General features: G+C 32.3%; 2 protein-coding genes across 33 annotated transcripts in view; one reads left to right on the top strand and one right to left on the bottom strand.

Annotated features, from left to right (window-relative positions):
• Positions 1 to 18121, top strand: part of LOC108194947 (probable nucleoredoxin 1) — a 39684-nt gene that overhangs the window by 20257 nt on the left and 1306 nt on the right. The window contains exons 1-4 of one of the 15 annotated variants that reach the window (XM_064081282.1): positions 14946 to 15486; positions 15788 to 15837; positions 17569 to 17595; positions 17669 to 18078. The exons of 7 other annotated variants lie outside the window; for them this stretch is intronic. In XM_064081282.1, coding sequence (XP_063937352.1) covers positions 15825 to 15837; positions 17569 to 17595; positions 17669 to 18078 — 450 coding nt within the window. In that variant the 5' untranslated portion in view covers positions 14946 to 15486; positions 15788 to 15824. Of the gene's footprint in view, positions 1 to 14945; positions 15838 to 16201; positions 16453 to 16835; positions 17094 to 17568; positions 18079 to 18121 lie in introns of those variants that run through there. 7 more of the 15 variants (XM_064081281.1, XM_064081279.1, XM_064081280.1 and 4 more) reach the window with 7 other exon arrangements.
• Positions 535 to 8891, bottom strand: LOC108196716 (GTP-binding protein yptV2-like). 18 transcript variants are annotated; one of them, XM_064081849.1, is made up of 12 exons: positions 8573 to 8888; positions 8004 to 8258; positions 6629 to 6698; positions 6148 to 6244; positions 5362 to 5711; positions 5186 to 5248; positions 5021 to 5090; positions 4901 to 4947; positions 2109 to 2155; positions 1704 to 1841; positions 1483 to 1606; positions 535 to 890 (listed from the first exon to the last, which is right to left on the bottom strand). In XM_064081849.1, exons 2-5 carry the CDS (start codon positions 8106 to 8108, stop codon positions 5453 to 5455), a joined length of 531 nt encoding a protein of 176 aa, XP_063937919.1. In that variant the 5' UTR covers positions 8109 to 8258; positions 8573 to 8888; the 3' UTR covers positions 535 to 890; positions 1483 to 1606; positions 1704 to 1841; positions 2109 to 2155; positions 4901 to 4947; positions 5021 to 5090; positions 5186 to 5248; positions 5362 to 5452. The 18 variants fall into 18 exon arrangements, 17 of the variants coding, with proteins under 17 accessions (XP_063937919.1, XP_063937918.1, XP_063937917.1 ...); XM_064081848.1 differs by having other exon boundaries at positions 2109 to 2196; positions 4901 to 5090; XM_064081847.1 differs by having other exon boundaries at positions 4901 to 5090.

The raw sequence follows: 18121 nt of genomic DNA, 5'->3' as shown, positions 1-18121 counted from the left end.
TACTGGTGGAGTTCTATCTTGATATGCAACTGATGGTGACGTATCATCTTGATACTCCTCCGACAGTGAAGTATTTTATCGGTATTTAAGACTTTTTTATACTAAATATTCATATTTTGGTCAGATATTGTTGAAAATTGGATAATTTAGATCGGCATTCATCCAAGAACTTAATTAACATATTTTTGTTAAAAATTATGCAAAATTAGATTATTTTTTTTACCATAAATTTAGTCAGGGTTATACCTGCTTTGACGATGTAATTAATTACCTAACCATTAATAATTAACATATTATTTTCAAATCTAGTTATGAGTAAATTAATACTGTTAGATATAATCACACATATTAATTACAAATATCAATTTTATGTATTAATAAAGCATGCAAACACATTAATTACATGCCTAATTATGAATTCATTAAAGTTTTAGATATAATTATGCGTATTAATTGAAAGTTATTAATTATATATATTAATGGAAGATGTATTAATTACAAGTTATTAATTATGTGTATTAATGAAAGAGAGGGTTAAAAGAATAATTACATGCCGAATAAAGTGTGGCATGTTGATCTATTATATATATAACTAGCGTAAAAGCCCGTGCCTTGGCACGGGCTCTGTGCTATATATTCTCTGTATTATAGCTAATATAATTTAAATTACAAGCAAGAATGATTAATTTCAACCAAGAATACAATTTCAACCAAGAATGATTGATTTGTTTATTTCCAAACACAGCAAGCCAACCACATCTCCAAAAAAAACTGCAATAAAAACCAGCCAATACACCTACTTCTCCTGGTTTGCTAGATCTCCAAGAAAAACTGCAATAAAAACCAGCCATCACACCTACTTCTCCTGCAATACCAGACTTGTCCATCTGCTGAACAAAAAGATCCTATATTAAACGGAAACGTTCGATAATATTAATCTGGAATAATTTTAAACAGAAACGTTCGATAATATTAATATACTATGTTAATATTAATCTTCTCCGGCCAACCAAAACCTTAACCCCTGAGAAAAAATCCCCTCTCCTATCTAATATTTAACCCAGCAAAAAACAACCAAAAAAATCCAATTTCTAGAATCACATGTGAACACCTTTGGATTGAAGTCAAGTCTCAGGATATATTCCATTCTTAGAAATAGAAATCCTCTCATATTATTTTCAATACTCATATTCAGCCCCATGATTTTTAAACGATTAGTTTCTTCATTAAGAGAAAATAATATGGGTAGGAGCTCTATATTGAGTCTAAAACAATTTCAAATTCCACTATTGCTAGATAAAATAGCCCATGCTATCCAAAGCCAACTTACTAATCACACGCGCTAACAATTTAATTTCCAGTCGCTCGAAGCATGTTCAGCAATATGATTCCATGAATTATGATCAGCAAATAGCGAACGTTTCTGTTTAAAATTATCCCAGATTTGACGACTAAAACAACACTGGAAGAAAGAAGTCTTACTAAATCTTGATGGGTGTTACAAAAAACACACCCTTCACATTCTTCCCGGATGCAGAATTACATCATGGGGAAGAAAGTCTGTGCTTTGGCCTTTATTTGTGCATCTGCGGGACTCCATCACTTCCTAAGTGTCAGTTGTCACAAATTTCAGAAATGCCATTCTTAAGTAATTTATGCTAAAAATAGGTTAATATGTTATTATCGAGGATCGAACCCTTTACCTGTAAAAGCTTATATGCAGGTGCATCGTGCATGCATGCCTTCCATTTTTCTGTGGCAATAAAAAAGCTTTGAACACGAGAAAGAAACCTGCCCCATTCTAGCTAAGAGCGAGCAAACCAAGACCAGTCTTTTCTAACCTGAACAGAGTTGTGTCAATAATGTTGCTCCCACCAATATAATCCCATGTGTAAGTTGCAGATGGAACAATGTCAATAATTTCCAATCGTCTTATAGCCAACTTTTCGTTGCTTACATTATGCCCCTAGCCACATCTCAAGGCTAATTACAAGAAGTAAAAGATGTTTAATCGCCTTACTTAAGTATTTTCTTTCAGATAAAGGCTCATATAGAAACTGGCCCAAATGGCTCGTGAAAAGTATAAATTTACAAGTTCAGAGTCTTACATTTTTTGAGTTGTCGTCGCCGGCTCTAGAAAGATAAGAGCTGGGACCTGTAGACAGCAATCTACTTATATATATAGTAGCCCAACATCTTCTCACATATATAAAAAAAAGATGTTATTCATGAGGCTCGAACTCGGGATCTCTCCAATACAAATACATCACTCAAACCACTTGAGCTACACAAACAATTAGTTTATTACTCAAAAGCATTAATCACATACTTTAAAACTTTTGTATTTATATTCGTCTCAATATCTTATTTATTTGAGATGAGTTATTATTTCAGTTAAGTCTCATATATTGTTTACATGATAGATTAATATCTATAAATTAATTATTTACATAAATAAATTTAAAATTAAAAAAAATATGAATAATCGGGTTCGTGCCATGATTCGGATTTCAAAAAATAGATATAATTCGTATTCGAATTCAAATCTAACTTAATAGTTTAAACGAGCACCGATACAATATTATAGAAATTTTAAGTCATGAATGTGAGAAATAAGTACAAAAACTGAGGTTTAAGCGAGCATCTTTGAAAGGAAAAATTGATGGGCTTTCAACATGGGCTATGTCATATTAATTTCTTTTATTATAAAAGGCAATTTACAAAGAGATTACAATATTTTGGAGAACACGAAATAAGGTGACTGAAAGAATATTCCTATGTAGAATATTTTTTTATTTTAAACTTATGAATTCAGAATTTGATGTGTAACTAAATCTTTTTTTAAAAAAATTATAGATATAAGGATAGTGACAATACATCAAATTTGGTGTCGGAAAATATATCTAAATGATATAATTTTGATGATATATGTATTTGAAATACTATAACTTGTGATATGAAGGTGAATTTAAGGAAATTTTATATTGTTAATCAAAAGTCAACCACATAATAATAAAACGCGTTTACGAGAACTACTAAAAAGATTTGAGTTATAAATTTTACTTTGTTAAATAAAATAACACAGAGAAATAAGTTATATATATTAAAGTCTTAAAATTATAATTTTTAATATGCCATCATCCAATATATAACATACCAGTTAAATAAAATGATTCAAACTACAGTTAAATTAATCATTTACAAATTAAACTAATAAAATATAATTAATTCTGAACCGGATAATCTGATGCGATACGGTGAAACTAATATCTGGTTAAACGGGACTAGAACAAGAATAGTTTTTTCATGATTCAAAATATCGAATATATAACTTGATCTTTAACAATTGAACATGATATGCCACATTGATCACTCCTAATAAATACGAGTATCAAAATATTAAAAATGTGAGTTTGCACAAAGCTAAAAAAGTAACTACACGACTAATTGAACTAAATATTTTATGGTTTTATGAACTTCATGATGCCTAACTCATATCTACTCTCTTTTTGCTATTTGAAATTCTATAAAATCATTTGTTTGAGATCTGTTTTATAACGATTACATGAAAAATCATTAAAAGTCTTAATAGACAAGCTCAAAAAACTAATTATAGAAAATTAAAATTTTATAACGAGATAATGTTATAACATACTGTATCAAAGTAATATTCATCAAATATTTTTAAATTAACAATAAAAATATAATACATTGAAGTACTATATAATTGATATGAAAAATAAAAGAATAAGACACATCAAAGGTGTCAGAAATTTTTGGGGTGCAATTATATGGTTAGTAGTTCAATTGATACTTTTATAATAAAATAAGGTACGTGTCTTTTTATGTACAACACATGTTTCAATTTTTATTTATACAAAATGTGTGCAACATATGCTAAAAAGAATGTGTTGATGATCTGCTCCATCATGTATCACTTTAATAATTATGCAAACGTACGCTCAAAAAAGAAGAAATAAATGTAGGGCAACGCGGACCACACATCTTCATTTAATCATGATTTAGGATATCGTAATTCACATATCAAAAACAGGTTTTTATCAAAGTCATGGTATATTAGTTGAAATAATTTAATAATTTCAACAATAAATTACAGATTCTTTTAATGAGGTATAATATATTTAAAATTTAAAATTTCAGTATTAATTTCGAATATAATTTTGAACATTGATAATATGATGATGGTCTCTATATCCTAACGAATTTGAATATAGAAATATCAGTTCAAATGTAGTTTTTGATCTATAATTTTTTTTAAAAATATACTCCCTTCGTCCTATTTTAGGTGACCTTATTTGACTTTCACGGAGATTAAGAAAAAAGTAGTAAAAAAGAGGAAATTTAGTTGGAAAGTGGGTAAAGTGGTGGAATATATCAAAATTTAATAATAGATTTGAGATAGTGATGGTAAGTAGTGAATGTAATAGTGTTTATTTAATATAAAAGAGTATAAAATAGAGAAGTAGTGTGTGTAATAGTGATAAGTAGTGTTTAAAATTAGTAAGTATAGTAAGTTCATTATTTTAGAGATGTCTCAAAAAAATTAAGGGTCATATAAAATGGAATGGAGGGAATAGTACTTATTATTACTATTAATGCTATTAGCTTGCATATATTACATTTTTCATGTTTATATATTTTGTCAAAAAGTAAAACGTAATAGTTACGCTCGAAACAATATGATGACACACGGATATTATTTAAAACATAATACAAACTCAAGGTCCGTACAAGAACAATATAATGACATATGAATATTATTTAAAATACAGCAAAAACTAGAGCCCCGTGCCTCGCACGGGCTTTCAGATAAAGGCTCATATAGAAACTGGCCCAAATGGCTCGTGAAAAGTATAAATTTACAAGTTCAGAGTCTTACATTTTTTGAGTTGTCGTCGCCGGCTCTAGAAAGATAAGAGCTGGGACCTGTAGACAGCAATTACATATGATTACACAACTGGAGGGGCCTCTTGATTAGTATAACAGCAAAACAGCTCACCCCCAATGTACATTTCTTCTACCATTGGCTTTCAGAAGCGCACTCGGGCGTTTATGAACTAATTAGACACCTGGAATTATACTACTATTATCACGTTCACCATGAAAATTACATAAATGATAAATCATAAAAAAGCATTTGACAAGTAAACCAGTGACAAGGTACCTGACTCCTACTAAGACTTGTTTGCTTTGCGAGCATATATGTTTGTCCGAATCTTTGGGATAACTGCACAGAAGTCACAAATATTCACGAACTTAGGTATGCTTATATACAAAGGGTAAGTTGTATGAAGAAAGTGAAAAGAGTGCACAACGCTAAATCTGTTAAACTTTTCTTACGGGTGGAGGAAGTGGTCAAATAGCCAAGCATGAAGAATTGAAACAGAATATTCTGGAAACCCTCTCTGACGTCTCCAAGCATTGTGTTGGATCATTCCCAACTGCCGAGGAACTTTTGTTGCTTGAGATGATTATCAATAAATTTAAGCCTTGAACCCTCCATCTTCCCTCCTTGACTATCTTCTTTACCTAAGCTCTTGCTTGAGACGCCAGAATTTTCTTGGAAATGGTCTGAAGAGGCAAGGCTGTGTCTGGTGTATAGCTTGACAAAGCCAACTCCAGTTGATTGCTCAAACCAAGATATTACCAAATGCATCTGGGTGTGGTACTGCCTGTACCTATGCTCCACCAGCAAATTTCATACATGGAACTTAAAAGTTGAAAAAAAAAACTTATCTATTTGCAAGTACCATACTGAGAATTTTTGTATACCAATTTTAGATTATGTTTGTTGGCATTTTTATTAGAAAAGCAGGGGAAAGAATAATCTCAATTTTATTCCATTGACCCTAAATACAGCAGAAAACTCAAATGGAAGTCTACCATCTTATCATTTAAAATGCATTCTTATTATTCTTCTACATTCATATTCGTCTTTACATTCATATTCATCAGCAAGTGCCTGCCCCTTTGAGGTGGGAACAGCCTCTGCTAAAAAAAAGAGATATAGGAAAAAAAAGGGATTTTCTCAGATGAATGTTGGAGACATCTAAAGCCAGCAATAAAAGAGTCTATACACCATGCATGCATGCAAAGTACGCGACATTAAAGGGAATATAGCAGACCCTTTTGCTTTCATCCATGTCAGCCTTGTTTCCCACCAGAATCTTGTGTACATTATCAGAAGCATGTTGTTCAATGTAACGAATCCAGTTCCTGATATCTACAAATGTGAACAGGCGAGACAATAAAGAACAACAAAATTAAAAAATTATAAGAATATTAAACGTCTTAACAAAATTAGGGCAGAGCATCAGCAAACTTGCAAGCAAGGAAGAAAAACTATGAATCCAGCAAGAAACATTATCTGCAGCTAGTAAGGCTATTGAAATATTGAATACAATTTTCTGAAGAAAATAGAACATCAATCAGCAGAAACAATGTACTTGACCTAGATAACTTATTTAATATACATAACTGAAACGAAGATACATACATACATACATACATATACATATACATATACATACATACATACATACATATATATATATATATATATATATATATATATATATATATATATGAAAGGGGGAAAAGGAATTACTGTTGACGCAAGATTCATCAGTTACATCATATATACACCAGCAAAATACCCATGGCTCCACGGTAATAAGCTGCATAAGTGGGAACAATGTTTAGCATATTATTACTTGAAAAAAATATTACTGTTCTAAACCTAGCCAAAAGCAATAAAGAAAGTGTTGGTCGAACTTCTGAAACTTCTTATAATATATTAGACACCTTTTTGTATCTTTTGAAATCTATCAGCTGATGAGGTTAGCATCTGCGGATACAAATTCAATTTAAACCATTGTGTATTATTTATATATGCTGGTCTACTATGAGAATACAGCATAAATGTTGGATGTTAACCTAACAATAAAATTTAAAATGGAACTATGATATTTTAAATTTTATGGTTTTACTTGCAAGAACTCTTATTCTTCATCTACATAGCTAAAGGGCAATGGCTCTTCCAAGCTTAGAAGGCTCTCCAGTTAAGAATATTTCGGTCACGCAGTCTGTAGCTCTATCTGAATCATATTGCGATTAATAAGCTCGTTTACATAATCCTCATTTACATCCTTTATGTTTACTGCATCTTGTCCGTCAACAAATTACTCTATAATCAATAACAGCTTTAACTTGGAAACTCTGATATTTTATTCTCCAAAACGAGAATAGATTAACTCATTTTCTGCCACCCTGATTTCTGTAATAAGTTGACTCAGGCAGGGTATTTTTATACCTCTTGCCTTTAGAAGTTTAATGAATAAATTTTTATTGGCCGAAAATAGTCTTACATTGTTAAGTGTAACACACAAATAGTACTCCAACATGAGTAAATGTGATTGTTATCAATTGTGAGACATTCTTTGTAGTTTCCAGGCTATAGAGTCCAAAGACCGTAGATGATCATTGGTAACATTCCTCGCATTCTTTTCCAATGTAATCTGTAGAGATTGGAAGTCTGAATATCGAATAAGTTTTCCAGTACTTTAGAGAAAATAATATCTATCTAAACTGATATTTAAACAAATATTCACTGCTTTAGAAAAAGAATAATTGCTCAGGAAAATTCTTTACACCTTTCACTCCTCATCAGTATTATGAAAATAAATACTACATATATCAAATATTAGAACATTTTATCAAAAAGATCCGGAGGATAGGAAAAATGGAATCTTAATTTTTATGCACATCAAGCTAAAATTCTTAACATTACAAGGTACATGCAAATTCAATCACAAAACATTTATCTTAGTCCTGATATATTTTATCAATATTTTTAAACCACTCCTATTATATGAGAGGATATCTTTTAAGTTTTCTTTATTGCAAAATCTTGATAGTATATATGCCAAAACTTGGAACATTAATTACGAATGGTTCCATCAAGATAAAGTTTGATTAGTTACCTTCACAGAAGCAAAAGGCCGATCATTCATGTAACTTCCAACGTGGTTATTGATCTTGAGCAACCATCTCCCACACGCTTGCCATTTTCTGTGCATATCCTGCATGCTAACCTGAATTGCTACACTTCCCTAATTACACAGGAAAATACCACAGGCACGTACAAGCAAGCTATCATCATGTCCAGAGTTTAAGCAACTTTATAGTTCAATCTTTTGTCGCAATAGGCAAAATACCCATGGCTCCACGGTAATAAGCTGCATAAGAGGGAACAATGTTTAGCATATCATTACTTAACAAATATATTACTGTTCTACACCTAGCCAAAAGCAATAAAAAAAGTGTTGGTCGAACTTCTGAAACTTCTTATAAATTTAATCTCTTCCAACGCCAATCTGCTCTCAATTTCATCTCAATTAATCACATATACCATATATTATCAACTGGTATCTCTATATTTCACGTCAAAGCATTCAACTTCAGCAACAAATCCACAGAATCAGCAATATATAGACACAAACACGGGCATATAAACATATATAAAGACAGAGAATAAGAGAGCAAACCAAACCTTCTTTGATGTTCATCGTCGGCATCGTTGAGATTAGTGGTGGTAGGACTATCTTCTTGTAAATCGTCTAAATCGCCTCTTTGGTCAGTTACACTTTCGGCCATCACGCCTTTTTGATGAACCATCCATTGAAAAAGGAGAGTGTGGCGCGTAAACACAATTGAAATAAGATTGAAACAACGCTAAACCCCTTTTCCCTAAAACCCGATCTAGGAAAGGCAACCCGCTTCAGTATCCTAAACGACTGTAGAATGCTCTGCACGACCCGAATACTATCTGCCATCTATGTGGAGTCGACAGTCGTGGACACAAAAACATGGTATAACAGCTGAGGGTATTATTGAAATTCTGTATAAATTGAGGGCTTATGTGTAATTTCATGGGCATTTTATTTGCTCTTTTCACCCCTGGTTCCCCTTTAATATATAGAAGTAGATAGATAGATTTTATATATATCTAAGGACCCATTTGTTTACAAGTGAATCACACCCATGAACTGAACCCTTCCTGATTTGCTCGTTCAGATTATTTGATCTGCAGATTAATCCACTGGACGACACCAAAATCTTCTTAACCACAGCTCCTCAAAATTCTGTCCGGACGGTTCAAATCCAGACCTTGTGTTATTTTCTATGTACATTTATTTAATTATATGCGTTAACACCTTCATGCATGTTTGTAATTTTATTCTTTATTCAATTAATATTTATTTTCAAATTAGGAAAAAAAACATTATTTTCAAATGTACTTCTTATAAAATTATATATAAGTTTTCTTATCCAGATTAATTAATGTGTGTATATAATTAATCAAATTAAGATAAGAATATACAAATGATTGTTCTTTTTAAAAATATTAAAAATTAAAATTTGAATATTATGTTATTATTAATAATTTCTGCATAAATTATTTTTTAAATTTATAATATCAAGCACAAGAAAATATAATCGTAAATATCATGGTTTAGAAATTTTATCGATAACAGTATTTATTTTGTTTTATTTATGAAGTAGATATTTATAAAAAACATAAGTGTGTATTATATTATATTAGTATAATAAATTATACGTAAAAAAATTTATGATTGTTGAACCAACAAAGTTCTCTAACCACACAAAATATTTATATTGAATAATATATGTTATTCATAATAATTAATAAATCAAATTTATCTGGAAAAAATAAATCAAATTTATGAATTTGTCATTCAGATTAAATAAATTAACAAACAACAATTTTTATTTACCATCCAGATTATGCGTTCATTCAGATTTCAATCGTTCAGAAAAAATGATCCAGATTTAACAAATGACCCCTAAGTAATGTTTAAGCTAATGTTCAACGCTGCATGTCCAAACCCAAAAATTCTTAGCTAAAATTCTTTGTGACATCTAGATGACATTTCAAAAATTATCTAAAAATTATATAACTCCAACCCTTCATCTCCTTAATAAAAAAATATAGTCAACTATATTTGGTTTGATATATTTGTCGAACCAAGTGAGCACTTAAAATAATTTTACATTAGCACAATTATAGATAATTTTATTGGAAAATACATATGTTCCTTAACAAAAAAAATACATAATCAATTTAATCAAATACCTAACCGGTATACATATTTCTCTTAGAGATACTATAAATTGTTGATTTTAATATTTTAATAATTTTAATTAGTGTTGCACCAAGAAATCTCTAGGCCCATTCCATTCTAATATGGGTAACTGGTATCTAATTATCTATGATCACGAGTTCAAAAAATCTTTCAATGAAGTTACTGTAAGTTATTATTATATTAGAAACTTGCTGCCTTTCAACTTTGACTCAACTTGCACCCAGAAACTGGGAAATGTTTATTGACCCGGACAATATGATGGGGGTGTTTGGAACCGGCTAACAAGGCTTCTGGAGTTATAAGTTAAAAGTAAGGGAAATGTTATATCCAGAGCAATCTTTTAATATCCAGAGCAATTCGTAAGAATTTGTATTGAAAGTGTATGATTTGTGTAGATGCAAGGGGGCTGAGAATTGAATATGCTCTGGATATTAAAAGATTGCTCGATATAACATTTCCCAAAAGTAATTATTTGTTCTGTTTGTGTGTAAAAAATCGAGAATTACTTATAAAAAGTTATGAATACTAGTTTTTGTTTGATGGCTTCTACTTATTTTTCAAACACTTTAATTACTTATAAGTCCTAACTTGCTTTTGAAATCTACTTTACTTTTTTACTTTAAGCAAAAAACAATTATTTTAAACTCATCCAAACGGGCCTGATATCTCGGCATTCGGATTATCTAGTATCTCAATTTATATCCGGTTATATATGATACATATCTTATATTCATTTAAAAATGATCAAAATATAATAGAAAAGTTAAATTTGGATAAAATATGATTCTAGATATGAGCATTATATAGCCGCTCAAATTAAAGTCTCATATCATTTTTCATAATATGATCCTATCCGAATATGATCCATGATTCATATTTAATTCGAATTCATATACGGGTTATATTTTTAATCTATTAAATTTGTAAGTAAACAGTCATCATTTTATAAAATTTTAAGATTTTAAAGTATTTAAGTTTAAATCTTCATAAAATATGATTTATTCGCCGTGACAATGCATATCATTTTCATATACATTTAATAACTTATATATACATATACATATAACTATATGTTTTAATTTATTGTTATTATATTTTTAGAGTATCATGTTTTTTAGACTAAATGAAATTTATTTGAATAATTAAAATAATAATGAAATATTGACTTGAAAATTTTAACATTAAGAATAAGAATGCACATACTATATAGACATCACAAATCAATACATTCAAATTTTTATAAAATTATTATAAATGGATCAGACACAATTGCATAAAAGAAATATTTCATTTCTTGATTCGATAACTGTTGGCATGAACTTTTTTTCATCATATACGTGATTTCAGCATTATGCATTTATTCTTTGATTTTTTTTCTTCAAACATATGTTATGGAGTTACCAATATATCATCACAGAATTGCACTATTTGCCGGTGCTTCATATATTTTGCTCGATAAAAATTTAGAAATGTATATCCAATTTCCTCCAAATGTTTATGTCGAGAACCATCACTTCATGCAATTTTAAATTTCATGTACGTCTTTAAACATCAACTTTCATGTTTATCAATAGTGCATTATGTACATAACAATATCTTTAACTTGCTACATGACAACTAAATTTTATAAAATTAATTTTTTTTACATTGTGTGATTAATCATTAGTACATATGTTAATTTTCGATATAATGATTATACACAACATTTTTTTTGGATGGTGTGATTGTTAATATGTATCACTAATTGTTAGTGACTCATATTTTGCTGTAAAGATACTTGAAACTTCTTAACATAATCAATTTCTCGATTTAACTTTAAAACTTTTCGATGAAGTATTAGTTGTACATGTTAATATCATGTCTCGACAATACTCTTTACAACATATTTTGCTGTAAAGATTGTCTTGGTGCAACTTTCATAGACTTTCATTCTTTCGACAAAATCTTTGGAAACATGAGATTTGAGTCTTAACAAGGTACACACGTCCATACATCTTCAAGACATTTAGAAAATCCCGTAAAATATATAGTTAGAGTTTAAGAACTTGAAAAATCACTCAAAAATTAATGAAAATATTGTGATTAGGCCGTACATCTTTGTTCAGTGGTTAATGATGTAATTTTTTTTTTTTTGTGTATAGTCTATTTGTAGTTTATAAATTAATCGGGTTTCTAGTTTATTGGGCCGACATCTTGTTACTTGACTGTCAATTTTGTTGGGTTGGGCCCTCGTTTATGATTTTTTTTCAACTTTGATTTCAAGTAGAGCTGGACCTATATATATACGGGAATAAACTAGGTTACATGAAAACCTTTCTTCTCCTCATCCGCCGCAGCTGCCCTTTTTTTTTACTTCATTCACCATCACTCTATTTCATATACGCTTCATTTTAAATTTGAGATGGTTCAATTTAATGATACCAAAGATGTCGAAGATGATCAGAAGATGATGCCGATTCCCTATCAACAGGTTTGATGTATTCTACCATTATGATTTGCTCGTTCAAATAGTTATTGATAAATTTGTTACTCGTTTTGGGTAAATTGAAATTTTTGTTTATTCTTCTGTGCTTGTTTCAAGATAATCAATCTTATATGATTAGATCTATTACTTTTTTTAATCCAGATCTATATGTTACTTAATCACTTTTAATTGAATCAACATTTGAATAGATCTGAAATTATCTCATTTGATAGAATTTAAAGCAGGGATGATAATTTTACCCGACCTGATGGATACCCGACCCGTTCTGGCCCGATTGGATCTAACCAAACTCGATTTTTTTGGATTTAGATCCAAATCTGTATCTTATTTTTAAACCCGAAAAAGTTTGAATCTAGATCTGGATCTGGATCTCGGGTATTACGAACCGAGACCCGACCCAAAACCCGATTTAAACCCGATCTGAACTCGAAACCCGAAATAAACCCGATACAAAATATTATATATTGTGTGTGTGTTTTAAATGTATAGTATATATATTGAAAAATTATGAATTATTAGTTATGTATATTAACATTTTACTTAATTTTATATGCGTGATACGTAATTTACATTCATTTCACCAATATTTCATTTTTCTCAATTATTGTGTATTAAATAATTAAAGTATAATAAAAATATAAACAATAAATTGACTGATTGTAAATCATTAAATTAACATTTTTATAGGTATATAATTTTTAGTATTTTTTTTTGTTTCTTTAGGTATTCGAATTAAATTTGACTACTTTCTTCTTTTTGATTTTCTAACGCAGGTTCCCGAGCGCTGAAGCCAATTCTTCTCGTCCAGAAATTCTTATTGAAAATGTGAGTATCAACAAGATTTATATGGTTATAATGCATTTCTTAAGAAACAGAAGCAAAGTGTTTGAGACTGGAAAAGCTAATATATTATGAATTCTTTCAGGTACACCCCTGTAAAAGCTAATCTGATGTTAAAAATCTTTCAAAATCCAATACAGGCTTCTGCATCACATAGGAAGAAGAATAGGAGGACAAATTCCTCTGAGCAAGGCGTGCTTGTCCGAAGCAAATTGAGGCCAGATGGGGTGAGTTAGTCCATTATTTACAGTGTAATCTCTTCTACCTCTTTCATCCTGAAACTTAAGTTGAATGAAGAAACTCAATGTAATTGTCTTACTGTTAATAATCTATTCCTTCTTCAGGCTGCTTCTGGAAAAAGGACAAAAAGGAGGACATTGCATGACGTCCAAAGAAAGATTTCACCAGCACATGAATTGAGTGATCATGTGGTCGAAGCAAGCAGCATCCCAGTCCATGTTGGTGGGTGCAGGGTGAAGGCTGATAATGCACCCATAGTAACCTCCATTATAGCCAGGTATGGTGATATTGCTGCAAACTGCATGCTCAATTCAGCTGTCGCGAGAGCATCAATGCTCGAGGTGATATGTGACATCGTCAAGAGGCTTCAGAGCAGGAATGAAGCTGAGACCATATCACATCTCGAAGCAATGGAAACTGAACTGTGAGATGCAGAGGCAGCTAGAACTGGAGTCTCCTGGCTACAACACTGCTTGACAAAGTTCCGTGAAGCTCACGGGAAAAGCCCCTTGATGCTTAACCAAATGCATTCAAGCCTTAAGCTGGTTTCAAAAGCTGTTGAAAGAAATTTGGCAGCTGCTCAAAAATGGGCTAGGGAATCGGAGAGCTGCTTGCGAGCATTGGCTGTGGTAGGGAAAAAAATTTCGTGAAGACATAGCCCTGCATGAAGCCAAGGACAGTGACTAGCGTAATCCCCTAAATTGGCAGGCCAAGCTGTGAGCCCTGGGATATTGGAGTTAGATTTTATAGCAAACATGTGTGGTTTCGGAGTTTAACTATGTTGCAAAATGATTGTCAAGTGGACAAATTACATTTTACAACATAGTTATACCCTGAAACTACACATGTATGCTTTATATTCTCAATCCAACATCCCAAGGACTCGCAGATTGGCCTGCTCATTGGGGGGATTACGCCACTCACTTGCTTTGGCTTCATGGAGGGTCATGTCATCTCGGAACTTCTTCCCTACCACAACTAATGCTCTCAAGCAGCTTTCGGACTCCGTGGCCCACTTTTGAGCTGCTGCCAAATCCCTTTCTGCGGCTTTGGAAACCAGCCACAGGCTAGAATCCATTTGGTCAAGCACCGAGGGACTTTTCCCCTGAGCTTCACGGAACTTTGTCAGGAAGGGTTGCAGCCAGGAGACCTCAATTCTAGCTGCCTCTGCATCTCGCAGCTCAGTCTTCATAGCTTCGAGCTGCGATATGGTCTCTGCTGCATTGCTGCTTAGAAGCCGCTTGACAATATCGCATATGACCTCGAGCATTGATGCTCTCACGGTGGCTGAAGTGAACATGCAGTTGGCAGCAATGTCACCGTACCTGGTTATAATGAAGGTTAGTATGGGTGCATTTGCAGCCTTCACCCTGTACCCACCAACATCGACTGTGATGCTGCGGGCTTCGACAGCATGATCACTCGAGTCATGTGCTGGTGAATTTGCATTGCACATCATGCAATGTCCTCCTTTTTGTCCTTTTTCCAGAAGCATCCCGAAGAAGGAATAGATTATTAACATGAGTAAGACACTCACGTAGAGTTTCTTCATTCAGCTTATAAGTTTCAGGATAAAAGAGATAGAAGAGATCACACAGTAAACAATGGACCAACTCATCCCATCTGGCTTCAATATGCTGCGGACAAGCACGCCTTGCTCAGAGGAATTTGTCCTCCTATTCTTCCTATGTGAAGCAGAAGCCTAAATTGGATTTTCACAGAATATTATCGAAGGTAATTTTTACACGAGCCAACTATAAAGATGCATTATCTACTTCTCCAGAGTTCCTAAATTTCTAACACTTTGCCCCTAGTCATTAAAAAAGTGCATAATGACCAAATAAACTTTGTGATCAGCATCCCCGGAAACATCATCAGTCAATTTTATGTTCTACACCATCTTATCTTACACTTAAAAAATATTTAACCTGATGCATTAGTACTTCACATACCTTATAAGTTATAACCTTTGTCCATCTCCTAATGTCTCAAATTCCTCGTACATGCGGCGGCTGCATTTCTGTATGCTCCAAAGCTAAGGAGGTTGTTCCAGGATTGGTGGTTCTCCGACAATGATACCAAAAGGTTTGAAGTTTACTGTTTCACTAATCTTGCTTTCTTTAAGCAAACAAGTTTTGATTTATTTACTATTATCTCTTGGCAGATTTGGAATTACTTCCAGAAACAATATTTTGCATGGAAAAGCAATCTCTAAAGAGGATATTAATGTATCAACAAATCAAAAACTGATCAAGGCCATATCTAGTGGATATTCATGAAGCATGATCATTCTTTTGATAATCAGAATCTTTTAGCTAAAGATGGAAATGGCTACTGAGAATAATGAACAGCCTAACACTTTCAAGAGAAAGAAGTCTATAGTAATCCCAAACTATAGACTTCTTTCTCTTGAAACTGTTAGGCTGTTCATTATTCTCAGTAGCCATTTCCATCTTTAGCTAAAAGATTCTGATTATCAAAAGAATGATCATGTTTCATGAATATCCACTAGACTAAATGAGAACCCTCTGATCCAGGAATGATAAAAATTAATGTTGATGCTGCTATTGGTGGGAGTAAAGAGGGTACCAGAATGGAGTTGCTGTTTGTGATGAGTTTGGTACTATTACCAGGGCTAAGCTCCTTGTTTAAGTATCTCTTATGATGCTCTTGTTGCAGAGCTTTTTGCCATTCAAGCAGGTCTTTCACTTGCTGCTAGGGTGTTCCAATTGTATTTTGGAGTTAGATTTTTGTAATGCATTGTCTATAAATTTTCTCTACTTCACCAGGAACTAATGCGGTTGCTCGCACTCCATACTAGATTATCACTCCCTCTATCTATATGGAATTATTTTAAAATTCTTATTAACTGTAGTTTTTATAAATTATTTTATTTTTTCTTTCTAAATTAAAATTTAATATTAAAATATTTTTAAGAAAAGAATTTATGAAATTATTTATTATATTATATATATAAAGTTAAATGCGTATTAAGTAATGAAAAAAATTATAAAGACATGATAAAAAAATAATATCATTGAGAGTTGTCATCTCCTCTGCTCTGCTTGGGCTTTATGAGCCTTTCTCCTCCTGGTGGGCCTACTAAGTTGTGGCTCTAAGATCTCATTTTATGGCCCGGCTTTACTATGGCCCAACAGGCTCCTATCAAAAAGTATATATGTACGAAAAGAACAGAAGTCGTAGAATTAGTATGTCGAGAGGGGAAATTGAAGAAGGAAGAGTAGGATTAATTAATGATCATGCCTCGGCGAGATGATGCAAGAGACCTTCTCTTTAACTCAGACAGAGATTTTCTCGTCAAAAGCAATTCTGATGAATTGGTATACATATCTTTGTTTTAGTTTTATGCTGTCTTGTGTTAGATGTTGAGATGTCTTGTGTTTGGTTCTGGGAGTCGATTTAATCGCCGGAACATGACTAGAAGCCTTTTTGACTGAACTTATGACTTATGAAATGAATTGATTATGATTTAACGTAATTTTATGTATTAAGCTGTGAGTTACACAAACAGATATATTTTGGCTTAAAACACATGCTTAGGCAAACAGGTTCTAAACCATGCTTTTACGAGTGCAAGAGACTATGTATGTATGTAGGTGTGTGTGCCGGTGGGTGTTAGTTATACATAGTATTAAATAGTGTGGCTTGAAAGTATCACATAATCGGCCTGTATTTGCTTTAGATTTTGTGGATTGGGATTAAACTGATTGGGAAGGATTGGAATTAAACTGAATGGGAATTAGTGGTTTATTACGGGCTCGAAGGCTTAAGGATGTCTATTATTCATTCGTGCAGGTCATGCGGGAGCAGTTGGAACCGAAGGTGGTTGTCTTACATTTTGAGTATTTAACACCGGATTACAATACTACTTGGCTGAGCACCGCTCACTTGACAGATATATACAATGAGTTGCTCTCTGATGTAGATCGTCCTTTTGAGGTTGTTTTCATTGCTGTTGGTGATGGGAAGGAAGATGAATTCCGGGATATGTTTTGTTCAATGCCGTGGACTGCAGTTCCTTTCTCAGATTCGGTAGCTAGGAAGCAATTGGCAAAAAAATTCATTGCCTCCGAATCTCGAGGTTTTGATGCTCCAGCCTCAATTGTGATCAGCAACACTGGTGTGATAATGCAACACAATGCCATTTCACTCTTCCAAGCATATGGAGCTGCAGGTTATCCTTTTTCTAAACAAAAAATAGAACACCTTATTTCCCAAGATGATAGAGCTCGATATTATCCATCTCTCACGGCGCTTTTGGCCTCCCCTCAACGTGACTATCTCATTAATAATAAAGGGCACAAGGTAATTATAAATTTTATAGACTTGCATGACAATATTATATGCA

The sequence above is a fragment of the Daucus carota genome, chromosome 7, assembly GCF_001625215.2.
Source record: "Daucus carota subsp. sativus chromosome 7, DH1 v3.0, whole genome shotgun sequence".
NCBI classification, from domain to species: domain Eukaryota; kingdom Viridiplantae; phylum Streptophyta; class Magnoliopsida; order Apiales; family Apiaceae; genus Daucus; species Daucus carota.
The sequence above is the reverse complement of the archived record's forward strand: the minus strand, read 5'-3'. Positions and strand labels throughout refer to the sequence as shown.